The sequence below is a fragment of the Trichoderma camerunense genome (assembly GCF_050948025.1).
Source record: "Trichoderma camerunense strain CBS 138272 chromosome Unknown V8C40scaffold_10, whole genome shotgun sequence".
Lineage (NCBI taxonomy): Eukaryota > Fungi > Ascomycota > Sordariomycetes > Hypocreales > Hypocreaceae > Trichoderma > Trichoderma camerunense.
In genome coordinates this window covers 1290786-1311986 of record NW_028145360.1, presented here as the reverse complement: position 1 = coordinate 1311986, position 21201 = coordinate 1290786, and the positions used below count along the sequence as shown (strand labels likewise).

Here is a 21201-nt window from a genome sequence, read left to right as displayed (position 1 = left end):
TCGCATCGCGCATCATCTCATGCCAGGAATGGATCCATGAGTTCATCCATGTGGGGAGCGTCTCATTCCGCCCTGACGTCACCATCACGATTGCTCAATGCGTTCAATTATATAAATAAACAGCAAAAGTAAATATATAAGACCTCAATTCTTCTGTTTTCCATTATTTTAGTATCATATCTCCATGGTTTTTTGATTCTGAAAAGTTGGACCGTGGTTGAGTGAAATCCCCCGCCATCATCATCATGCCTCAAAGCTCGGATTCTATTGCGAATCCGCTCCTTCATCCGCTTCTTTTCCTCTATCAGTTGTGGCAATGGATCATTAATAGAGCTCTTGCTCCTTATCCACCCCGGGAAAGCGACCAATTGACGCGCCCAAAGATTGCCATCATCGGTGCTGGACTGACGGGAGTTTCGGCGGCTGCTCATTGCGTTGGCCATGGCTTTGACGTGACGATTTTTGAGGCCGGGTCGAGGGATCGGCTTGGCGGCATTTGGAGCGTACGTTTCTACGATACTGATTAGGAGAGAGAAAAAAGGATTGATTAACTAACTGGTTTACGCAGAGAGTCAATGACACATCTGGCCTCCAAATTCACTCCATTATGTACCGCTTCCATCCCTCCGTCAAATGGGAGGGCGGCTATCCCAATCGCAAGCAAATCGTCGACCAAATCGAGCAAGTCTGGAAAACCTACAGCTTGGATAAAAAGACAAAGTTTGGCGTCAAAGTCAAGGGCCTCAAGCAGGACGATCAAGGCCGGTGGCTTGTCAACAATGACCCTTCCCTTGGACACTTTGACGGCCTCATTGCGGCTATCGGAACTTGTGGTGATCCCAAGATGCCACATATCCCAGGCATGGAGAAGTTTAAAGGAGAGATTTACCACTCTAGTGATTTGACTGGGTACGTATGCAAGAAACCCCGAGAATGACATCACCTATTAACACCCGCTGTAGGAAAGATGCCAAGGACAAGCACATCGCCATCATCGGAGGAGGTGCATCAGCTGTGGAAGCCCTCGAATTCGCTTTTAAGGCCGGAGCAGCCAAGGTTTCCATCCTCTCTCGATCAGACAAATGGATCATCCCACGAAACATGATTGTAGACACACTGCTCAGCCTCAACATCTTTGGCCAAGAGACTCTCTTTTCCTTCATCCCCGAATTTCTTCTCCGCAAGTTCTTTTACCGAGATCTCGAAGATTTGGCTCCTACTCATGACAAAGGCATCTTCATGGGCACTCCAATGGTCAACTCAGACGTCATGGACAAGCTGCGTCAAGGCAAAGTTGAATGGGTTCGAGGCGATATTCTCGGTTTCACCAGCCGCGGAGTGACAGTCAACCGTCGTTCTCGAGGTGTTCCCAAAGACGGCCCCGGCCACGAACAGCTCATCAAGGCCGACATAGTAGTCATGGCCACGGGATTTAAGAGACCTTCACTGGCGATTCTCCCAGACGAATGTTTCGAAGAGCCGTACGGGCCGCCAAATTGGTATCTGCAGACATTCCCTCCCGCGCATCCGTCCATCTCAGCCATCAACTCGACTTTTGTTGAGGCCATTGGCACTGTTGGTAACTGGCACATTGGCATCTACACACGTATTCTTCTCATGTTCCTGCTGGACCCCCTGACGCGGCCGAGTCGGTGGTGGATGGAGCGCTGGATCGACATGACGCGCACGCTCAAGAAGTTTAGCCCAACGGGAGCATTCGACTTTTTCACGTATCTTGAGCTCGTCTGGTGGTTCGTGTTTTGCGTGGCGTTTAACCCGTTCCGCTGGAAGTGGGCGCTGTTTGTGTTTACCGGGCTTGGTATTGGGATCCCAGATGCTATTATACAGCAGGAGAGGAAGTTTATGAATGGGGAAGGATATAAGAATAGAGATGAGGGGGTCAGTTTTTAAAGTACAGCATTACCATCAGGGGATATGTATCAATATGGGCTTCTTTCATTTGGTCGAGCTGAAATTGGTTATGGTATTAGAGGTTATTACTCAAAACGGTTCAAAGCACAGGAACATAACATCGAGATTATCGGGATTTGTAGATTCAAGCGCCATTCTACAATATATATATACTTTTGCAAGGAGACAATTACTGCTCAGTTCATCACCAACCAAGCAACATTCATTCTCTCAGCCATCACTGTCCACTCAACCGAAAATCTTGTTGACAATCTTTTCGAGGCCATTCCTGTGAACCACACTTGTCAATATCACATTTACAAAACCGGCAAAGCTTGCAAAAACATACCTTGGAGGGGTAGGAATGTAGTTTCTCTGGTACTCTTCAATCTCATCCACATCTTTAAAGAGGTCTACCTCTTCAGGCTTGTGGATTGACGTCTTGCGGATGAATTTGTAGCCAAAGTACAATACTGGGTATACAAATATCATGGAGTATCTGTTCACAAGATCAAAGTTAGAGTTCTCTCTTCTCTCAAAATCGTGTCTCATCAAATACTCACGAGAACAAAAAGTCTGCAATGTTCCAGTAGCCAGGCAACGGCAAGAAGACGGTATATCCTCCCACAAACGCCATCACAAACGTCCACACCAGCGCATACCAAGCCGCATACGGCATGAACCAAGCCTTGTAAGGCAGCGAGTCACGGCTAATCCCCTGTGCCTTGAGAGCCCGGTGGAAGCACAAGTACGACACGCACACGGCGCAAAAGTTGATGAGCTGCGACGCCGTGACAAGAGACACGAACCAGTTGAGCACCACGGCCGTGTTCGACGACAGCTGCAGGAACGAAAGGAGCGCAAATAGCAGGACGAAGCCGACGCAGTAGACCGGAACGCCGGCCTTGGTGCACGTCGTGAGAAACCTCGGCGCTTTTCCCTCAAGGGCGAGTCCGTACAGCGATCGAGAAGCACAGTAGACGTACGAGTTTCCGGCCGAAAAGGCGGCCGTCAGGATAGCGGCGTTGACAATGTGAGGCAGCACGTCGATTCCGAGACGGTTCATGGCGACGACGTACGGAGAAGCAGCGGCGCCCGCCTTTGAGCTCGCAAAGGCTTCAATCAGCTCTTTGTCATTATACGGAACCAGGATCCCAACACACAGCGATCCCAGGATGAAAAAGGCCGTCAGCCGGTAAAACACAGCATTATATGCCCTCGGCATCACCACACGCGGATTCTCTGCCTCGCCCGCCGCCATGGAGACGTAATCCGGGCCGGCAATGGTAAACGCCGCCAGGATGAGACACTGCAGAAAGCCCAGCCACCGACCCAAATTACCCTCGTAGTACAGCTCAGCAAAAGATCCAGGTTCGTTCCAGAAGCGGAATCCGAAACGGTCGTGCTTCGGGTTCCCGCCCAGCATGACGACGAAAGTGAAGACGATCAAGCCGACGATGAGCACCACTTTGCCAATGGCCGCCCAGAACTCGGTCTCGCCGTACCATTTCACCGCCAGCACGTTGATGAGGGCGTACAAGACGATGACAATGGCTATCAGTGCGCCGGTGGGAATCGCGTCGGTCCAATAGCGAATGATGAAGTTGCACGCCGTCACTTCAAACGGCACCAGCGCAGCTTCGAATATGAAAAAGTTCCAACCCGTCGCAAATCCAAATGCCTCGTCGACGTAGCGGCCCGCGAATCGGATAAAAGGCGATGAGATTGGTAGATAGGTGACCATTTCAGCCATGCAGAGCGTTACGGCGAGGACGACGGTGCACCAGAAGCTGAAGGCGATGAACAAGCTGCCAGGACCGCCATTGAGAAGACCTTTTCCTATTTGAACCTGTACACGGAGTAGAATGAGAAATAAGTACAAGCTTGAGCGAACCAAATGTTGCTTCAATTTGGTTGTTTGTTTTGTTCAGGGGATAGATGGATGATGTAATACGCACGTAGAGAACGGTGCCAATGGTGCCTCCGATGCCAATGAGCTGGATGTGCCTGGCCTTGAGCTGTCGGTGAGTCGTGTTTCGTTTCGTTTCGCCAGAAGACATGGAGACTCGGATGTCGTTGAGAGATTCTGCGCGGTTTGTGGTGATGCCGCCTTTGTCGGCCTGTCCTTTCTCATGGCCAGCGTACGCCGGAGGGCCAATTGGGGACGCCATGGCACTCAATTGCCGTCTGTCTCAAGATATCTTATCCAATTGCTCTAGATTTCGATACACGATTCAGAGCCTGTACGGCGAAGTAATGGGCAGGCCCTCGTTTTAAGATGCCGGAATCGAGAGTGGCTATATCGCAGGAAATTGGCGAAAAATGGGCGTTGGTTCCAAGACCCAAAGGTCAAGGAGGGGATTGAGGTACACAGAAACCGTGTACACCGCGAAAGAGTTAGAAAAGCAGCTAATCAGATGCTCCCCGACTCTTTCAGCGTATAGACTTGAGAAGAAGAGAGAAGAACTCGACTACGAATTCCATTCGTCGCGACTTATTCCTCTTCGTTTCCTTTCAATAAATGATTTCGGTTGGGGACAAGCACAGCTGCAGTACAGTAGTAATATTCTCTCAGTAAGACACCTAATCAATCAGGCCCGAGTAAGACGAGACACAAAAGTCGTACAGAGCAAGCCGAGAAAAAAGAGAACCAAGGCCAACGAAAACTTGAGACAACGGGCCATTTGTTCCTATATTTATTTTCCCCCCAGCCAGTTCCCGTTTTCTTAGAGCCGAGCCGAACTAGCTTTGCGGGTCTTGTTTTTTCGTGGGCCGAGCTATCTCACCAAGCATGAGAAAGAGAGACATGGATGCTCGTTGTCTTGTCTTTTAGCTTCTGAAAGCGGCCTGGTCGAGGCTCTGCCAAGGAAGAAGGCTGCAAATGATCGACGAGTCCCCGTTTTGAGACATGAACATGACATGGTGGTTTTGAACGGGCGGTTTTGGCCGCAATCAAGCTTGGGAGGGTGTAAGAGAAGCTTTCCCCCCACAAAATGACAATTCCGGCGACGGCAAGGTTCCAGATCTCCTGAGCTTATCATTATTGCAGATCCTCCTAAAGAAATACCACCGCCTCTCTAGTCATTTCCCCTTTGCCGATTCCAACAATTGAGCGGCATTTGAGAACCTGACAAAAAAGCTGTTTGACCGTGACTGCAGACTAATGCACCTCGGGCTCTCGTGAGAACGGAGAATCTCCCCCATTGAGCGAATCGAAATCCACCATCCGGTGGAGATTCACCCAACTTTCCCTCCAAACTTCTGGGTCCCCGATTTTCGGGTCCGGCAGGGTAGGATCAAGGCAGAATCCCGGGGTATCATCATGTGAGTAACGTATGAATGGCGTCAATCTGAGATGTTGCTACCCTAGATGAACGCGAAAATAATAGTGTTGCAAGAGGTATTAAGCCACAGCAGACAATTTCTTTGGTTTTTCCGCTTTATACGGGAATTTAATAGAGTGATGCATCTTTTCATTAAAATTTGGCACGGATTAAATATGTGTCACATTCCGAATCTGTCAATGATCATAAATAAACCTAATATCAAGTGTATGCAAGGCCTCTAAGCAAGACATAAAAGAAATATAGATATCGCAGCAGATTCTAGAAATATATTCATAGAATAGAAAATTATTTGATACCATGTCAATATTCAACAATAGTTTACCATGCAATTAGCGACGATGTTGCACAATTTCTAGAGCAACATGCGGGGCAGACAGCCAATTATGCGGCTCTTATCAAGATGGTTCTGAGCGAATAGGAAATAGACGTACCCCTCATCACAGCCCTCCTGCTTATGTACTTGCTGGAGCCTTGAAAACGTACATGTAGTGTCTCCGATAGGCATGAATTCAGCCGCAAAGTCCAAGTCGTTGGGCTGCTATCCAGAATCTACAAGTATCAGAAAGTCCAGTGCAACAACGCCATACGATGCGTCTCATCAATGTAAAGACGTTCAAATTAGAGGAATTCCTCGACGATCTTGCACCTCCCTACGCTATACTGTCACATACCTGGGGAAACGATTCTGAAGAGCTCAGCTTTCGCGACGTCGAAGATGGAAATATTAATAAACCTGGCATCGGATCTGCCAAGTTTCTAGGATGCTGTCGACAGGCCGCGGAGGACGGTCTTAGTTATGCTTGGATTGATACCTGTTGCATTGACAAGACAAATCTGGTTGAGCTTAGCGAGGCTATAAACTCCATGTTCCGATGGTACCAGCGTGCCTCTATTTGCTATGCTTTTCTATCCGATGTTCCCAGCGATGATAATTTCAAGCAGAAGGGCTCCAAGTTCCAGAGAAGCCGATGGTTCAAGAGAGGATGGACTCTACAGGAACTTCTTGCACCTAAATCGATGCGGTTTTATGGTGCCATTTCCCCATCAGACATAAACAGCAGACAAGCTGCTGTTGACACACACCTGGTCCAAGAGTGGCGTCTTTTGGGAAACAAAGGAAGTATGAGCACCACTATTGCGTCAATCACAGGCATACCCTGGCATTACCTACTGGGATATGCTGCACTTCATACGGCGAGCGTCGCACAGCGCATGTCGTGGGCAGCTCACAGGGATACGAAGCGAAAGGAAGACCTAGCATACTGCCTTCTAGGCATCTTCAACATAACGATGCCGATGATCTATGGTGAGGGTGGTGAACAGGCATTCTTCCGGCTACAGGAACAAATCATGAAGGTGACAAGAGATGATTCAATACTGGCATGGGGGCTGGGAGCAAATGATTCGTCTACCAACAACACTAGCAATGCCACAGCTGGGAGAATTATGGCCAAGGCCCCGGCAGACTTTGCACATTCAGGGAACATCATTCGACGAGATCAAACTCTCAAATATATGAGCTCAGTCGACATGTCTGGTGGTAGCATTCGAGCTCACCTTCCACTGCATACTACTCCCACTGGCCAGATGATTGGGTTTCTCAACTGTGGACCCGAGAAAAATTCGCAACAGGTGGTTGGGATACCACTAATTGAACTTTCTGTGGGATCATCTGACGAATATGCTCGGCCACGAGGATACAAATCTTCCTTGTATCTGACCACGGTAGCTGCAACAGAGCCAAAGCCGATCCGAATCAAGCACGACAACCAAGAAAATGTACCCGTGGATTTGGGCGGACTTCTTTTTCACTACCAAGAGGATGCCTTCACAGATATCAATCTGAAAATCATTGATGTGGCTCCTAGGTCATTTTGGGACGAAGAGCGAGCTCTAATCATGTCCACGCCTATAGCTCACGATGGTGCCGTGGGCCAAATCTTGATTCGACTCCGCCATGACACACAAGACTCTAAAGACTTTGTTGTCGTTCTGGAGTATAAGAAAGAGGGCACCGATACTCTGGTCGAATGTCTGGTTCTTATATGTAACAGAAATCTGTTATTGGAGGAACTGGTTTTATATCTTCCCTCTATGATGCAAAAGTTGGATGGGAAAAGGCGGGCCAAGAATGAGCTGCTTTCCCTCACCATTGCGCTAGAACGTGTTGAGCGGCAGCCGATCTTTGTAATACGGCCTGAGCTAGTGCTGGACGGGGTATTCACCACTATTGACGCAACCGTGGAATTGGAGGAGAAAAAGTTAATACGTGAAAGTTTACAACTCCTGGAAGAAAACGAAGAAACCGAGAGAGAAAACAATAAACTCGAAGACGAAGTAAACTGTTGCGACACCAGCCTGAATGAGATTAAGAAAGAGCAGGAGACAATTTTAGCAAAGTTAAAGGAGCTTGAAATGAGACAAAAAACATTGATGGCGAAGGAAACAGAATATATTGGAAAACGAACCAAAAATACCACCATGCAAGATGAAGTAAAAACAAAACTGAGCGGCCTATCTACCCAATGGGAAAATATACAACAAAGATGGGATACGCTGAGGCAAGCAAAGGAATTGCGCGTTACTCTGCCAGGACTAATGGTACTTCACTGGGCTGCCGCAAAGGGACTTATAGATGTGGTTGAACAGCGCCTCGAAAACGGTGCTGATGTTAATGGTACGATTGATAATGGCTGCACACCTTTAATGACAGCTTCATTAGGCGGGCAATTCGAAATGGCAACGCTCCTCATCGAACACGGCGCTAGAATTGACGCCCAAACTCAGTATGATGAGACAGCTTTAACCGCAGCCGCTTCCTCTGGATGTGTCGAACTTGTTCAACTGCTGGTTGATAAGGGAGCCGATGTAGAAGGGGGAGGTAACCCAGAACGAACACCATTGCGGGCGGCCGCATCTAATGGGCGCGCTGATGTCGTTCAGTTACTCCTCGATCATGGTGCTCAAATAGAGGCCAAAATTGACACGGCACTGCTATCCGCTACATATGAGGGGCATACTGATGTTGTTCAACTTCTTCTTGACAGAGGTGCTAGTATAGAGGCCATAACTAAGAAAAGGGAAAATACGCCGTTGATTTTAGCCTCTTGGAAGGGCCATACAGAAATTGTTCGGCTACTCCTTGACAAAGGTGCTAATATAGAAGCCAAATCTAGTGTGAACAAAACCACGCCATTGATGACGGCCTCTGAAGGGGGTCATACGGATATTGTCCGGCTGCTCCTTGACAGAGGTGCTGATATAGAAGCTAAGAATCGAAGTGGTGTAACGGCGTTAGTGGCAGCATTTAACGGGGAAAAGAAAGATGTCATCCAGCTCCTCATTAACAGAGGTGCGCAAGTGGACACCCGCGATGAAGACGGCAAAACAATGTTGATAAGAGCCTCAGCTGGAGGAGACACGAAAGTAGTTCGGCAACTTCTGGCGATTGACAAAATTAATCTTGATGCCAGGGATAGGGAAGGTCGGACAGCGCTACAATGGGCTACTCAAAATGACCATGAAGCTATTGTTCAGCTTCTTCGTGATGATGACGAAGAAGAAGAAGAACAAAGAAGAAGAAGAAGAAGAAGAGAAAGAAGAAGATGATAATGATGATGACAATGAGTAGTTCTATATCCGGCGATGGGGGGGGGGGGGGGGGGGTGGTTCCGAGGCTTCAGATGGTGATTATGAGGGTCTGCCGAATGATGGCGAGGATCTGAGCTCGATATAAATCAAGACTTAGGCCATTTAAGTCACAAGAAGGCTATAAACCCACTAAAAAGGAATGACAATGATATTATCAACTCTGTTTGGCATTGATTATCGGATGACGTAGATATGAGCAGGTACTTGAAATTATTCAATGAATCTGCGCAGGCGAACAGCTGTGGTCACAAACTCTTGCTGGGATTAGGTAAAGCGACAACCAGCAAATATATCTTAACTTTGAACCCAGCTCTCGAAGATAAGACAGTGACAAATTTACTCGCAATTCCGCAGTGTAAATTTGACATACTTGTTTAGCTTTTAAGAGGCCGACCTCGATATATGCAGGTATATAGCAAGTTCGTTATTGATCAGTCTAGTTGTTCAGCATTTGGGGTCGAACTAAATTATTTATTGGCTGACAGCGCGAATGATGGCTATAACAAATACACCTAGTCATACACGACGCAGGACTACTCTATTCAATTTTGCTGAATAGACTATTTGCCATTAGGCAGCAGTTGATAAATTATTCGTCGATAACCATTCCGTTATATGGAATCATATGCACATTCCCATATTAACTTCGCAGCTCATATTTACAGCTCTATAATCTCTCGCGGTAAATCGAGCCGAGCTTGTAAAAATTCTGGGCATGATAGAACACATATCAATATTGATGTTTTGTTTTCTCAGCATATCAACTCATTTGTTGTTTATTCTATTTCGCACAATTATATCTAGCAACCAACATTATTATAGTATTAAGCATGTATGGTTTCCTTCGACTAGATGAAGCTAACTGTTCTTGATAAAGTCCAAAATCAACCCGCCGATTTTTTCAGGCTCATCTTCTAGCAGAAAGTGACTTGCTTGGTCCAAGTAATGTATCGGTGCATTTGGAAAGCCTTTCTTGAACACGGGTACGAAATGCTTGGCGAGGAGAACTTTATCCTTTGTTCCCTCAATCATCATTGCTGGCTTTGCGCGAACCGCGGATGTTTGACTCTCTGAGCCGGTTTCCGCCTTGAATGAGCCGGTGACAATGCTTTTAGGAAAGGCAATTACGCCATTGCATTCTTCTGGAGTTGCGAAAGGAAGCGAGTAGGCTCGGAAGAAATCCTCAGTGGCATTAGCTCTCTCAAAGCCTTGTAGTAGCTTCATCAAGCCGACAATAGCCACCCCAGAGTTCATAAGTGTAGCTTCAAAGGTACCGTTTGCCACAGCTCGGTCCGCCCATCCAAACCAAGCGGATTCTTTGCTGTTTTCGGCCCAGCAGGTCTCTTCTTCCGGCAAACCCATTGACAACATCGTATTCATCACTACGATCCGGCGGATGCGGGAAGCCTGTCTAAGAGCCAAGGCGCCCCCAATCTGCCCGCCCCAGTCATGAACAACGAGAGTGATATCGTGCAGATCCAATTCTTTGACGAGAATTTCCAGGTTGTCGGTGTGTTGTCGCGCTGTATATTCGAGATGTTGAGGAGTTTCACTTTTCCCGAACCCCATATAATCCGGAACAATCACGCGGTTGTTTTGCGACAAAATTGGGATAACTTCTCGATACAAATAGCCCCAAGTCGGTTCACCATGAAGACACAAGACAGGCGAGCCCTGACCCTCGTCAACATAGTGCATTCGAAATCCTGGTCCCGTGGAGAAATGAGGCTTAAAGGGGAAAGTTCCACCAAGTGTGTCATTCTCTTCAATCATCTTGAACAATTCAGTTGTAGAGAATATTGCAGATTTGAACTTTGGCTCGAATGATATAGCCTGTTGCTTGAAGTATTCTTAGTGAATCGCCAATTTTTTGTAATTTCTGTGTCTGTTGCTCGAGATTGTCGACCTCATTTATAGAATATTCACGCCATATTTGTCTATTCTTTCCTGTCACTACGGAGTACTTCGCACCTGTTGAATATTAGTGGACCATGGTGGCCTAAATGGGAAATTTTTCTCGAACCAAAGCTTCTCGATTTGATCAATTGCGTGCCGGATTTCCTGGCTACGGCGGAAGTTTCCGTCCAAGCCTAGGTAGTTTTGGTGAGGATTAGTTGGTGAAGTGTTTAGATAATTCTCCTTTGATGGGTGCCTGTGCCGAAACTACTATACTAAAAAGAGAAGTTTTCTGCGATGGATCGTCTGAGCTCTGAGCAACATGTCCAGTCCAGAGACTGCTTTTCTTACGCTTTGAGTGATCTTTCACCGCTGATTCAGGCGGATTTAGTAGCTGGACATCAGTATTTGCGCTCTAAGTCCTCCACCTTATTGCGGCTTCATCCTGCCGACGTCATCTCTGATCGGATGCACGCTAACATAGATGGGCACCCTTGACCGCGGGTTTACCGCTTCGGTTTATGAGAACTAGGAGCAACTGACAACTTTCAAGGCAATTCCGTAGATTTCGTGTAAAATGCAACGTCTGAAGCGATATAGTTGCTTTGATAAAGAGATGGGACAAGTTGTCATACGACTGGTAGTGGTCTCTGGTGTGTCTATATGAGAAGCTGAATCAACGATTCCTTTTACTGCAAAATAGGGCGGTTCAAGATCCCATTAAATCATTATATCCACTACATTGTATTCTGAAGTGGCCTTTAAATGTGCTCATTGGTCTGTTCGCTTATTTTAGTGACAGTTAAGACTTGGCTACAACTGATTCCCAAGAAATAAAATAACGTTCTCTATTGACGTAACTCATATAGCTCATTCAAACTCCTCCTCATCAGAACTTATAGAAGAAGGGAACCAACCAAAATCAGACACGTCGATATGGTGTTCTCCCATTTCATCTGTGGAAACATGGACACCTTCTCTTCTTAACATTTGAGCTTGAACATTCGCCCAATTCCCGCCACTACATTCGAGTGTTAGCTTCTCTTTCTGTCCGGATCAATTTCTAATATGCAGTGATATTTGAGTGTGTATCCACGTTACCGATGTGAAATCATGCCCCTAGAATTTATCACTCTTTGCCACGGAACATTTCCCAGATTGTATAATGAAGCTCCTTGCCCATTGCTGGAAGGGTCAACTGCCGGAGAGAGATTCCACAAACATGTGCCTACTTGACGAGCTCGCTGCGCTGCTCGGTAATTGCTTGCGTCAGTATTTTCACACAATTACATATCAAGACATTCTAACAGAGCACGTACGTGTTTCTAGTAGCTCCGCAATATGTTTATATGTTGTAACTCGCCCGTATGGTATCTTCATAATAGTCTCATAAACAGCATTCACCCACCACTCTGTTTCGTTTGAGTGAGGCATGGTTGTTGTTGTAAAAGAAATATAACGTGAAGAATAAAATTGTAGTTTAGGTGTGTTGACATTCGCTCCAGATTCAGGCCTAATTCCCGCGGGACTCCGGATGTGTTTATACAGCATATTTATAGAAGGCGACTTATGTCAGTCCAGCTAAATCTTGGACGAGCTTAGCCCTTGGTCAAACATTTAACCTGAATCAGGAAGTTATCTGCGAGATATTGGTCGCATTTATCTGGCGGAGAGTCAGTGGAGCCATGGACTGGCTTGGCTTGTACGTCACCGAGAAGGTTCTGTAGCACGGCAACACTCATAAATACTGGTAATACAAGCATACAATTTTAAAGCTTCTTCCTCTTGTTTTATTTTCTTCCCTTGATATCCGGAATTCGCCAGCTGGCGTTACGTACAAGATTTAACTCAGCAAACAGATCAGAGTCATGGCGAAGTAGGGGGCCACGTATCAACGATATTTCCTAAGTAACAGTTCCGCCGCCCCTTGGAATTTCGACTTCATCATGGTTTCACGTATAGCCAACGCGATGTCCTCATTTCCTTCCGAAGGTCGAACATCGTGCACACAATGAGTCAATCCCATGGCCGCAAGTGTGCTGAGCACAGAAGTCCGACTTTGCGGCAAATGAGATGTCAACCAATTCAAAATGCGCAGTTGCGCTGAGAACCGGATGTCCCCGGGTAGAAGAATGTTTTGAAGAAACTCATTTCCAGTATTGGTTGCCCGTGAAGTAGAACACGTCAAGTGTTGGCCAAAACATGAGCAAACGGTAGCAGCAGCCGTAGTTGTGGCCGCAGAGCTATGACTGCGGCAGCTTTCGTCATCACCGGAAGTAAAAGTAGGAGACTCGCAGATCCGAGCGGAGTTCAAGTTCCAAGATAAATGTCTTTCTACATATGGATCACCATCAGGAAAAATTTGACAGAGTCTTAGCGGCCCTGGGTTATCATAGTAGCAACGGCACTGTGTGTAAAACGGTGAGTTATAAAAGTCGATAGAATCCGCAGATTCAGAAGCGCCTTTGAGATTTTTCTGAAGTCGATCGACCCATATGAGGGCCGTTATGAATAGGGCTGCCTCCGTCATCAGACTGAACGTGGCTGTGTTCGGTTCGGGCTCGCCGTTATCAACTACTTTCGCAAAAGGAATGTTCACGCCTGTCTGGTTGTCCATATTCAGGCCGTAGGCGTCAGGACCTTGCATGCCAAAAATGCCAGGGCGGTAATAGTCGTCTTTTGCTCGAAATAAAGCCCATTGTAGAATTTGAGACGTAATCGGGCCATTCGTCGTCGACCATTCTCGTTGCCAGTTCTGAAGACAAGAAAAAACTTGTTCCAAGCGACATTGCAGATCGTGAACAGTAGTCAGAGTTTCCTTCTGCGGGATATTAAGCCCATTATACACCCACTGCGATCGCTTGTCGAGTATGTCGTCGGTACCCCGGATGATTCCAGGAATATCAGAAACGATGTCGATGAGCTTGCTTGCGTTGGTTTTCATTTCTGGGTGGAGCAGCCATGGAATAGTCTTCCATTCATCTCTTTCTAAGAATGTCGCTTGACGTCGGACGAGAGCATTTGCAACCTATTGAGAGTTTCAGCCACATATGCCCACTGAGCAGAGGAGTTCATGCTGGTCAATGAGAAAAGTGAGGACATAAATACCATTGTGAAGCGACAGGACTCATAAATTGACAAAAGAGAAGCATCGGCAAAGTGACAAGGGCCAAAATGCTGAAGGATGCACGCTAATCCCGAGTGATGCGTAAATCGATGGTCATTTTCCACCGCAATCTGCCTGAGAGTCAATAAGAAGTCTTCGAACTGCGCGGTATCTCTTACGGAGTAAGACCCCATAATTGCAATTGGCTTGATAAGTCGTGCCAAATCTGATTTTGTCGACGTGTCTAGCTTATGTTGGAGCTTTCGAAGAAGGGAACCATAGATTCGAGAGGCAGAACGCTGTAAAGTGCTAATCTTGTGATCACGACCGAAGATGCCGTAGGTTAGAGCTCGTAGGCTATCATAGCCAAGAGTATCATGCTCCTGGGCAAGATGTTGTCGCATTGGAGAATCTTGCAATAGCATGCTGTGGATATTGATCCAGCCGTACGAGTCGAAGAAGTAGGAAAAGGTGACATGATCAAGAAATGGTTCTAGGCCCAGCCAAGATAGGAAAATCACTTCAGGTCGAACAAGAGCGCTCTCAGCCTCTTTCAACGGTGCGCTTTCGGCCAGGCCTTCGTCACGCAGTGGATGATCAGCTGGCTCAGGTAAAGTGGATGTGGATGTGCAATCTTCGTTGGCCGTCTTGTTGTGAGGTGATTCACTCTCACCACGGTTTTCTTGACCTAAACGGCATGGGTAAGAAGTCGCGTAATTAAGTTTAATAAACTTCGAAGAGGTCGACCCTTCCTCGCTCTGGTGAACACCGTAGTTTTGTTGTCGAAAAACTTTTTCGTATCCCTGGCATTTGTAGCCTGCCCGCTTGCACCGCGCACAGATAGGTTTGGCCTGATCACATCGAATCCGTCGCTGGCGGCACGTATGACAGCCAAGGCTTGTCGGTTCTCTCCCCATTTTCACTTGAGGTTCATTAGGATAATCTCCGAGCGAGGTATAGGTTGAAAAGATGGTTCTTTGAAGGACCCTATGGTTTCATTAGGCATCAAATACGGAGTGGAGATCTGCCGTCGCTGTGATCTCCTCAAAGGTCATGTCACTTGTGGCGTTTCCGGGGTTGGCGTTGAAACTATCCTATTACAAATCATCACGGACCTAAGAGATATCCGCTAATGCTTTCCGAAATAACATTAAATAACTTATTAATTGGCTGTGTAACTAGTTCCTGTTATAGGAAGGGGAGAGGAAAGGTAGATTTGTCTATGAAGTGCAGTAGAGTTTGGGTAGCTCATTGCGTTCACGGGGTTGCCCCACGAGGTGACGCCGATGGGCAGATGAACGATAGCAGGGCATTCGTGAATAAAACAATCATATCTCTCATGCGTCTCGGCATTTCACTCAAAGTGGGTGAAATCTCCCACCAAGGTTTAACAGGTTGATTCACGGTTCGACTGATAAGAGCGAGAGTCTTGTTGTGATGATCATAAGCCTTCGTGGAAAACTTCCCTTCACGGTTAGTGTGATGTACGCTAGCCAGAGAGCTAAAAAAGCAACTTGCGCTATAATACTTATCAGTCTACCGTAGCCCCATTTGTTTCTGTCAATAGAATGGCTTCAGGTCTCTCGGGTTGTAGTAGATGGTCTAGGTTGTTGCGGAATGGATTTATTCGAGGATGGGTTTTGAAATGGAATCAAAAGCTCGTGCACGGCTTTGGACTGGATCGACTGTGATGGCATGTTGCCCTTTCATCTTAATTATAAATATAACCTCTATTCCGTTATTACTTGGTTGTGGCTTTAAATCCTCACCCTTCTAGCTACTTTATGAATTGTTGTACAGCAGTGTCAAGTCTCAGATGAAGATGTCGAACGTGTTAGAAACGACCGATCCGCAGGTTCAATCAGAGGATGGAACTTTAATATGGGCGGCATCAGCCGGTTGCTCGGCAGACCAGGCACCAGTCATTATTTTTGTGCCGGGCTTTTCTAGTTCTAGTTTGACATTTCGGAAGCAATTCCAGGACGAAACCCTCCTTAAGAAGTATTGTCTGGTTAGTGGCTAAAGAAATTCTCGAGGATCTTCATTTCGTTCCTGCTTGTAACTGAACTTGTGATAGGTTACCTACGAGCCCCGCGGGCAATGCAGATCGCAGCAGCCCCTAAGTGAGAGCGCATATTCGTCAGAGAAAAATGCCCAGGATTTTAAAGCGGTTTGCGATAGATATGGAGTGAAGACAGCAGTTTTGGTGGGATGGTAAGTTCAGCCCGGCTATCATGGATTTGGTGTGAAATTGATGAAACTATGCGCTTACTACTAGTCAAGGAGCTATGGAGGCTTAATTGCAACGGATGTCTTTTCTCACTTGGGGCCGGGCTGGATCAGAGGGATAGTATATCTGTCGGGAGTTCCTTGGAGATCTATGGTAATGTTCAACGATTGTGCCCGACCTCATTTCCCAATCAAAGCTAATATCTGAAATGTGGTCTTCAGCTCCCTGAAGTTCTTCATTCCGATGGGGTAAATGCTCTTCAACCGCTCATTGAAGGCGATGCAGAGGAAGTAGCGAAAAGTCTTTCATCTGTACTCGATACATGCTTTCACTCATCCAGCATCAGTTCAATGAGCTACAGCGAACATTCAGCATTGGCAGGAGTAATCGCGCAACAAAATCCTACCGCAAGACGTCTTCTCATGAATGCAAGACATCAAGATCACACAAAGTTGCTCCAAGAAGCAAAGCACTTACTAACTATGCTTGTGATTGGTGAGTATGACCGGCAAATATACTGGGAAAAGCTGGACAGCTTCCTAAAGGGACATTTCCCTCTATACCGTTTGAGCCTCATTGAAGGCGTTGGACATTCAGCGTTTTGGGAAAAGCCCGAAGAAGTAAACCCATTGATGGAGACATTTGTCGATGAGTGTAGATAGTAATGAAAGTATCAGGTGCTGATTTTACCAATTCCAGGCTATTCACAAGAGAGCAATAAATGCTATATTGAGTACTCCGCTTCACAGGCAAGATGCTCCAAATTGTCCAAGTAGACAAACCAGTCCGCAGCGCCTAGGCTCGTAGAGGGAATTTTTTGCGACTGAACTTTTGGTTTGCAAGAGACGCCCTGGTATTGTGACGCTCTATTTCACATCACACTTGTCCTATGTCCAGTTGACTGTGCTGTCTATTGACTGGATTTGTAATATGGACTGTATACCTTTGAACCTACCCTGACCACCTCTCCCTGTTAACGTTGGTCTTAGGGAGCTTCTATCCCAATGTAAGGGGATACACTAACAAGAGAACAAAGTGTACCACTCGCGCTTTGACATCGCCAAATCGATGAAAAGGGCAGGTTTCTGCGATATGGGACACCATTTACAAATTTACATTATATGATACGACAGGATATTCGAGCATATAAATATGACTACGCCGAAGCCAGCTCATAATCATCAGTTGACTTTGGCAACATAACGAAACGCACGGTTTTCGCACTACACCACCGAGAAGAATGAGCAGTTTGCTTGATGTCAAAGTGAATATGAAAGGGCCTCTACGTCCATCTTTGAGAAGACTTGTGCCAGAACACCCAGCGGCGTTAGCTGCATTGGATATCGCGCTCTCGTCCCTTCCACAGTCGATTATAAACCACAGCTTCCACGTTTTTCTGTATGCGAAAGCAATGAATGCCTCATCGAACGAAGAATCATTACCAACCAGCCCTGTGAAAGCAATTCGAATCGCGGAGCACATCCTATTTGTCGCCTGCATATTGCACGATATTGGAATAACTGGAAAATACGATTCGATTGCGAGGCGCTTTGAAGTTACCAGCGCAGACGAAGCCGCGAATGTACTACGATCTAACGGTGTGGATGAGGATTCGGTACGTGAAGCCTGGTTGGCCATGTCATTGCACTCAAGCCCTGGAATTGCTGAATATCTTCCAGGAACTGTGGGAGCAATGAGTAAAGCAATAATGGCAGAATTTGGGGCAATGGATGTTCCAGCGAATGAACTGAGCGAAGAAAAACAAGAATTGCTCCTACATGGGCAAGATTTAGAAAGGCTCGACATATAAACGGAGTTGGGTGATGCGATTGTTCGACAATGCCGCAAAACACGCACAAAGGCTCCTTCTGCGTCGTGGCCAGGTGTAATGTTGAGGGCGTTCGAACAGGACCCGGAGCACGATGGGGCAAACGAGGCGTTTTGGGATTGTTCTTGAGAGCAATTAACGGAGCTATTGGATGCGCAATATATGTACTCAATCCTCTATATTATCAAGTAGTATGGATAACCTTAGCTAGATGCTCGTATATCTTTTGCGCAGCTCTTGTTGGTGTTATGTTTGTAATATCTAGTTCCAACTCATATGGCCCTCCAAAAGTATAAATATCCTCTTCTTGTCGAATTCTTTTTAATGCCTCCGGATCCGTCAGCTTAGTATTAAAGCCAGCGCCGCGCCCTTCACCCAATACTCTTGTCACATTTTCCTCCGGCTGGCAGCGTAGTATGATGGAGATGAATGGGACGCCTCTTTTATTGGCTGCATCTCTGTAATCTTCGGCACCCGTACTACCGATCAAGCTTGAAGATCGAGAATCGGTGAAAATCCATGTGAATTGTTGTGTCGCCTCAGATGTGGCAATAGTATTGAGGATGTGGCGTCGAAAGCTGGTCCGTATGTCGTGATAGTGTGGTGAGCAGCGATCGACTAATGGGGCAACAGGATCGATAAATAAATGATTGTGGTAAATCTTTGAGCTAGGTATAAGCTTCTCCAGTTCCTTAGCGATGGTCAACTTGCCAACCCCTGGATATCCGTTGATATAAATGTATTGTGGCATGGTGATAGAACGAAACGACTATTTCTAATTCTGGTAAAATGGTTAGTGACCATAGCATATAAGTTTGATTGCTAGGAATGTCCGAGGTTAGTGGGCAGTGTCTGTTAAACATGCAGTCTGTTTCTTTTTATCCTGAAGAATGTGGTTACAGTAGTAATATGCCACTGATAGTTTTGTCGATGACTCAGAGGCAAAGAAAACGGCGTATCACAGGCTTTTTCTCAATGCTGATAAAGTTTAGAATAAACTCTTCCGTGAGGAAAACTATAAAACCATCTCTATCGCCGTTTTGATACTGTGAACATAGCACTTTTCACCTAAAATGATATGCCCGTGATCGCTTGCCCCAACACCTGGCGTAGAAAATCGAACCGATGAAAAATATACTTCGGTTACATACTAGATGCACACTTCTAACTGTTTGCAAACGAACTCTTCGAGCGCAGCCATGCTCCGTATTTCCACAGGGCAAACATTCCGGTAATTCCCAAGCATGACAGACCAGCCAGCAGAGATACTCCGCCTCCAACCCCCAAATTCTCGAACATTGGTCTTGCAAAGAGTATGCAGGCGACAGCAAATACAGATCGGCAGAGATCATTTGCTGCGAATAGAGAAGCGGCGTATTTCGGGTATGACATTGGGAGATAGACGAACACGCTTTGGAAGATTAAGAAGTTGGATGTCACAAGAATCACAACTCCAATGAGACTGACAATCCAGTGAATGTCGCTCCGCACTGTCCATCCAAACATGAAATATCCAGCCGACAGAGTGATAACAGCGAAAAGAGCAGGAACTAGTCGGTGCTCTGGTGCGCGTGGGCCGTTTTTCCGTATCTCGGGAAGTAGATAGCAAAATTGGTATATGTAAAAAATACTTATTCCTATAAGGCAGGCAATGCCAATTGTGAGAAAGCAAAGCCCAGTTTCGCCAATGTTGAACCCATATATCTGAGGATATACCAATGGGAATGCTTCAAAAAAGGAATAGTAAATGCCGTAGGTTAAGGAGGTCTAATACGTGAATTAGTCCCCATTGCAAACACAACACAGCGTATGAAACGTTAGACTCAAACGTTGACTCACATATATGTTAGTAAAAAGAACGGCTGGATCTTTGATCATAATCTCCATCGGCTTTATGAGAGCATCCCAAACGACGTCTCTAGTTGTCAGCTGTGATTGCGCAATCTCACTAGCCGCAAGTATGTCTTTTCGACCCGTGATCTTCCTCAACCTGGCGGCACGACGGTGAAGAATGTTGTCAGCAGGCGTCTCCGGCAATGCAAAGCTCAACAACAAAAACAACGGCGCTGTCAGCCACACTATCTCCCAAAGTCCCCAGCGCCATCCTTTCGCTTGAACAGCAAAGCCAGCTACCACTGGTCCAATCGCGGGTCCCCAGAACCAGACCGCAGTCCAGCAAGAAAGGTATATGGGAATTTGTAAAGCAGGATACTATCAAGCGCTTGTCAGTCACTACACCTTGTTTCATAAACTTGCCACGTACAATATCTCCAACCGATGCTCCCCCATTTGCCAGACAGGGGCTTCCGAAAAACCCAGTGAGGAAACGCAGAACTAGTAAACCTGCGAAGTTCCTTACTGTTGCAGTCGGAATCGAGAGAATGACGAATAAAAAGAACGTAGGTATATACACCCAGTTTCGGCCGACGGACGCGATCTCGCTGAGCGGCGCGAATACCAAAGGTCCTATCCCATAACCCGCCACGTACACAGCAAGTCCGAGTGCTGCCGGAGTGGCGCCAACATGGAATTCTCGCATTACATCTCCTTCTCCAGGAACGTACATGCTGGATGCTCCATACACTGCCATTGTGTACGCACACAGTTGAAAGAGAACGATCGCTTTCTTAAGCCCTGTCCAATTTTGAGGATTCTCAGGATCTTCGTCTGAATACCACTCAACCACAAAATTGACGTCTTTTTCTTTGCCTGAGTAATTACCTTCTGCCTTTTGTTCTGGTTTCAGCATGGTGTTTTGGAGATTTTCCGCTGGTGCTCTCTTCGCATATTCATCGGTCGGCGCCATCTCTTCATCTGTTTACAAGGGGTTTTGCGATCTGTTTCTCATCGATTGCGCATCATTTAAGTTTTGTCTTTTTGTGTCCACCAATGTATCGACAGGACTTGAGTGTTTGGAGATCGGTCTCAAAGTCCGCAACTATATAGGATCATTCACATCAGTCAGTTGCTCTCGACAATAATTCCTATCATCTGTACCATTGTATGTTCATCTGCTCCCGCTTTTTCTTCGCTGTAGAGCAAAATCTTATCGTTTGTGAGACGCCGAATAATCTGGCCCATCACCGAATCTCTGAAGAGCTCCATAACGCCAAAGTTATCGTATAATGAAAAGCCAAAGTCAGATTATCGACAGTGTTAGTTTGATCATGGAATTCCTTAAGCAGTTCTGTAAGAGTTTGATCTGCTGGAGAAAATTCCAACCTTTTAATGT

At 46.4% G+C, this 21201-nt stretch overlaps 6 protein-coding genes across 6 annotated transcripts; 2 read left to right on the top strand and 4 right to left on the bottom strand.

Moving 5' to 3' along the window:
• Positions 1-161: 161 nt before the first annotated feature.
• V8C40DRAFT_247343 (flavin-containing monooxygenase) lies at positions 162-2403 on the top strand. Its single transcript, XM_083216302.1, has 3 exons — positions 162-503; positions 569-909; positions 963-2403. The coding sequence occupies exons 1-3, from the start codon at positions 246-248 to the stop codon at positions 1909-1911; spliced, it is 1548 nt and encodes a 515-aa protein (XP_083072798.1). The 5' UTR covers positions 162-245; the 3' UTR covers positions 1912-2403.
• V8C40DRAFT_31077 (amino acid permease/ SLC12A domain-containing protein) lies at positions 2036-4385 on the bottom strand. The gene is made up of 4 exons (XM_083222820.1): positions 3870-4385; positions 2475-3760; positions 2261-2410; positions 2036-2200 (listed from the first exon to the last, which is right to left on the bottom strand). The coding sequence occupies exons 1-4, from the start codon at positions 4080-4082 to the stop codon at positions 2161-2163; spliced, it is 1689 nt and encodes a 562-aa protein (XP_083072797.1). The 5' UTR covers positions 4083-4385; the 3' UTR covers positions 2036-2160.
• A 1461-nt stretch (positions 4386-5846) lies between these two features.
• V8C40DRAFT_275283 (ankyrin repeat domain-containing protein) lies at positions 5847-8867 on the top strand (the record flags this gene model as incomplete). The annotated part of the gene is made up of 5 exons (XM_083220686.1): positions 5847-5850; positions 5881-5920; positions 5957-6280; positions 6317-6378; positions 6409-8867. The coding sequence occupies 5 exons, from the start codon at positions 5847-5849 to the stop codon at positions 8865-8867; spliced, it is 2889 nt and encodes a 962-aa protein (XP_083072796.1).
• Positions 8868-9767: 900 nt separating this feature from the next.
• On the bottom strand, positions 9768-10741 carry V8C40DRAFT_279884 (putative Alpha/beta hydrolase; the record flags this gene model as incomplete). The annotated part of the gene is made up of 1 exon (XM_083221304.1): positions 9768-10741. Exon 1 carries the CDS (start codon positions 10680-10682, stop codon positions 9768-9770), a length of 915 nt encoding a protein of 304 aa, XP_083072795.1. The 5' UTR covers positions 10683-10741.
• Positions 10742-12641: 1900 nt separating this feature from the next.
• V8C40DRAFT_279882 (Zn(II)2Cys6 transcription factor domain-containing protein) lies at positions 12642-14828 on the bottom strand (the record flags this gene model as incomplete). The annotated part of the gene is made up of 2 exons (XM_083221303.1): positions 12642-13833; positions 13914-14828. The coding sequence occupies 2 exons, from the start codon at positions 14826-14828 to the stop codon at positions 12697-12699; spliced, it is 2052 nt and encodes a 683-aa protein (XP_083072794.1). The 3' UTR covers positions 12642-12696.
• A 4305-nt stretch (positions 14829-19133) lies between these two features.
• Positions 19134-21074, bottom strand: V8C40DRAFT_275281 (MFS transporter; the record flags this gene model as incomplete). The annotated part of the gene is made up of 5 exons (XM_083220685.1): positions 19134-19736; positions 19809-20180; positions 20233-20746; positions 20792-20907; positions 20967-21074. The coding sequence occupies 5 exons, from the start codon at positions 21072-21074 to the stop codon at positions 19134-19136; spliced, it is 1713 nt and encodes a 570-aa protein (XP_083072793.1).
• Between the last annotated feature and the right edge of the window lie 127 nt (positions 21075-21201).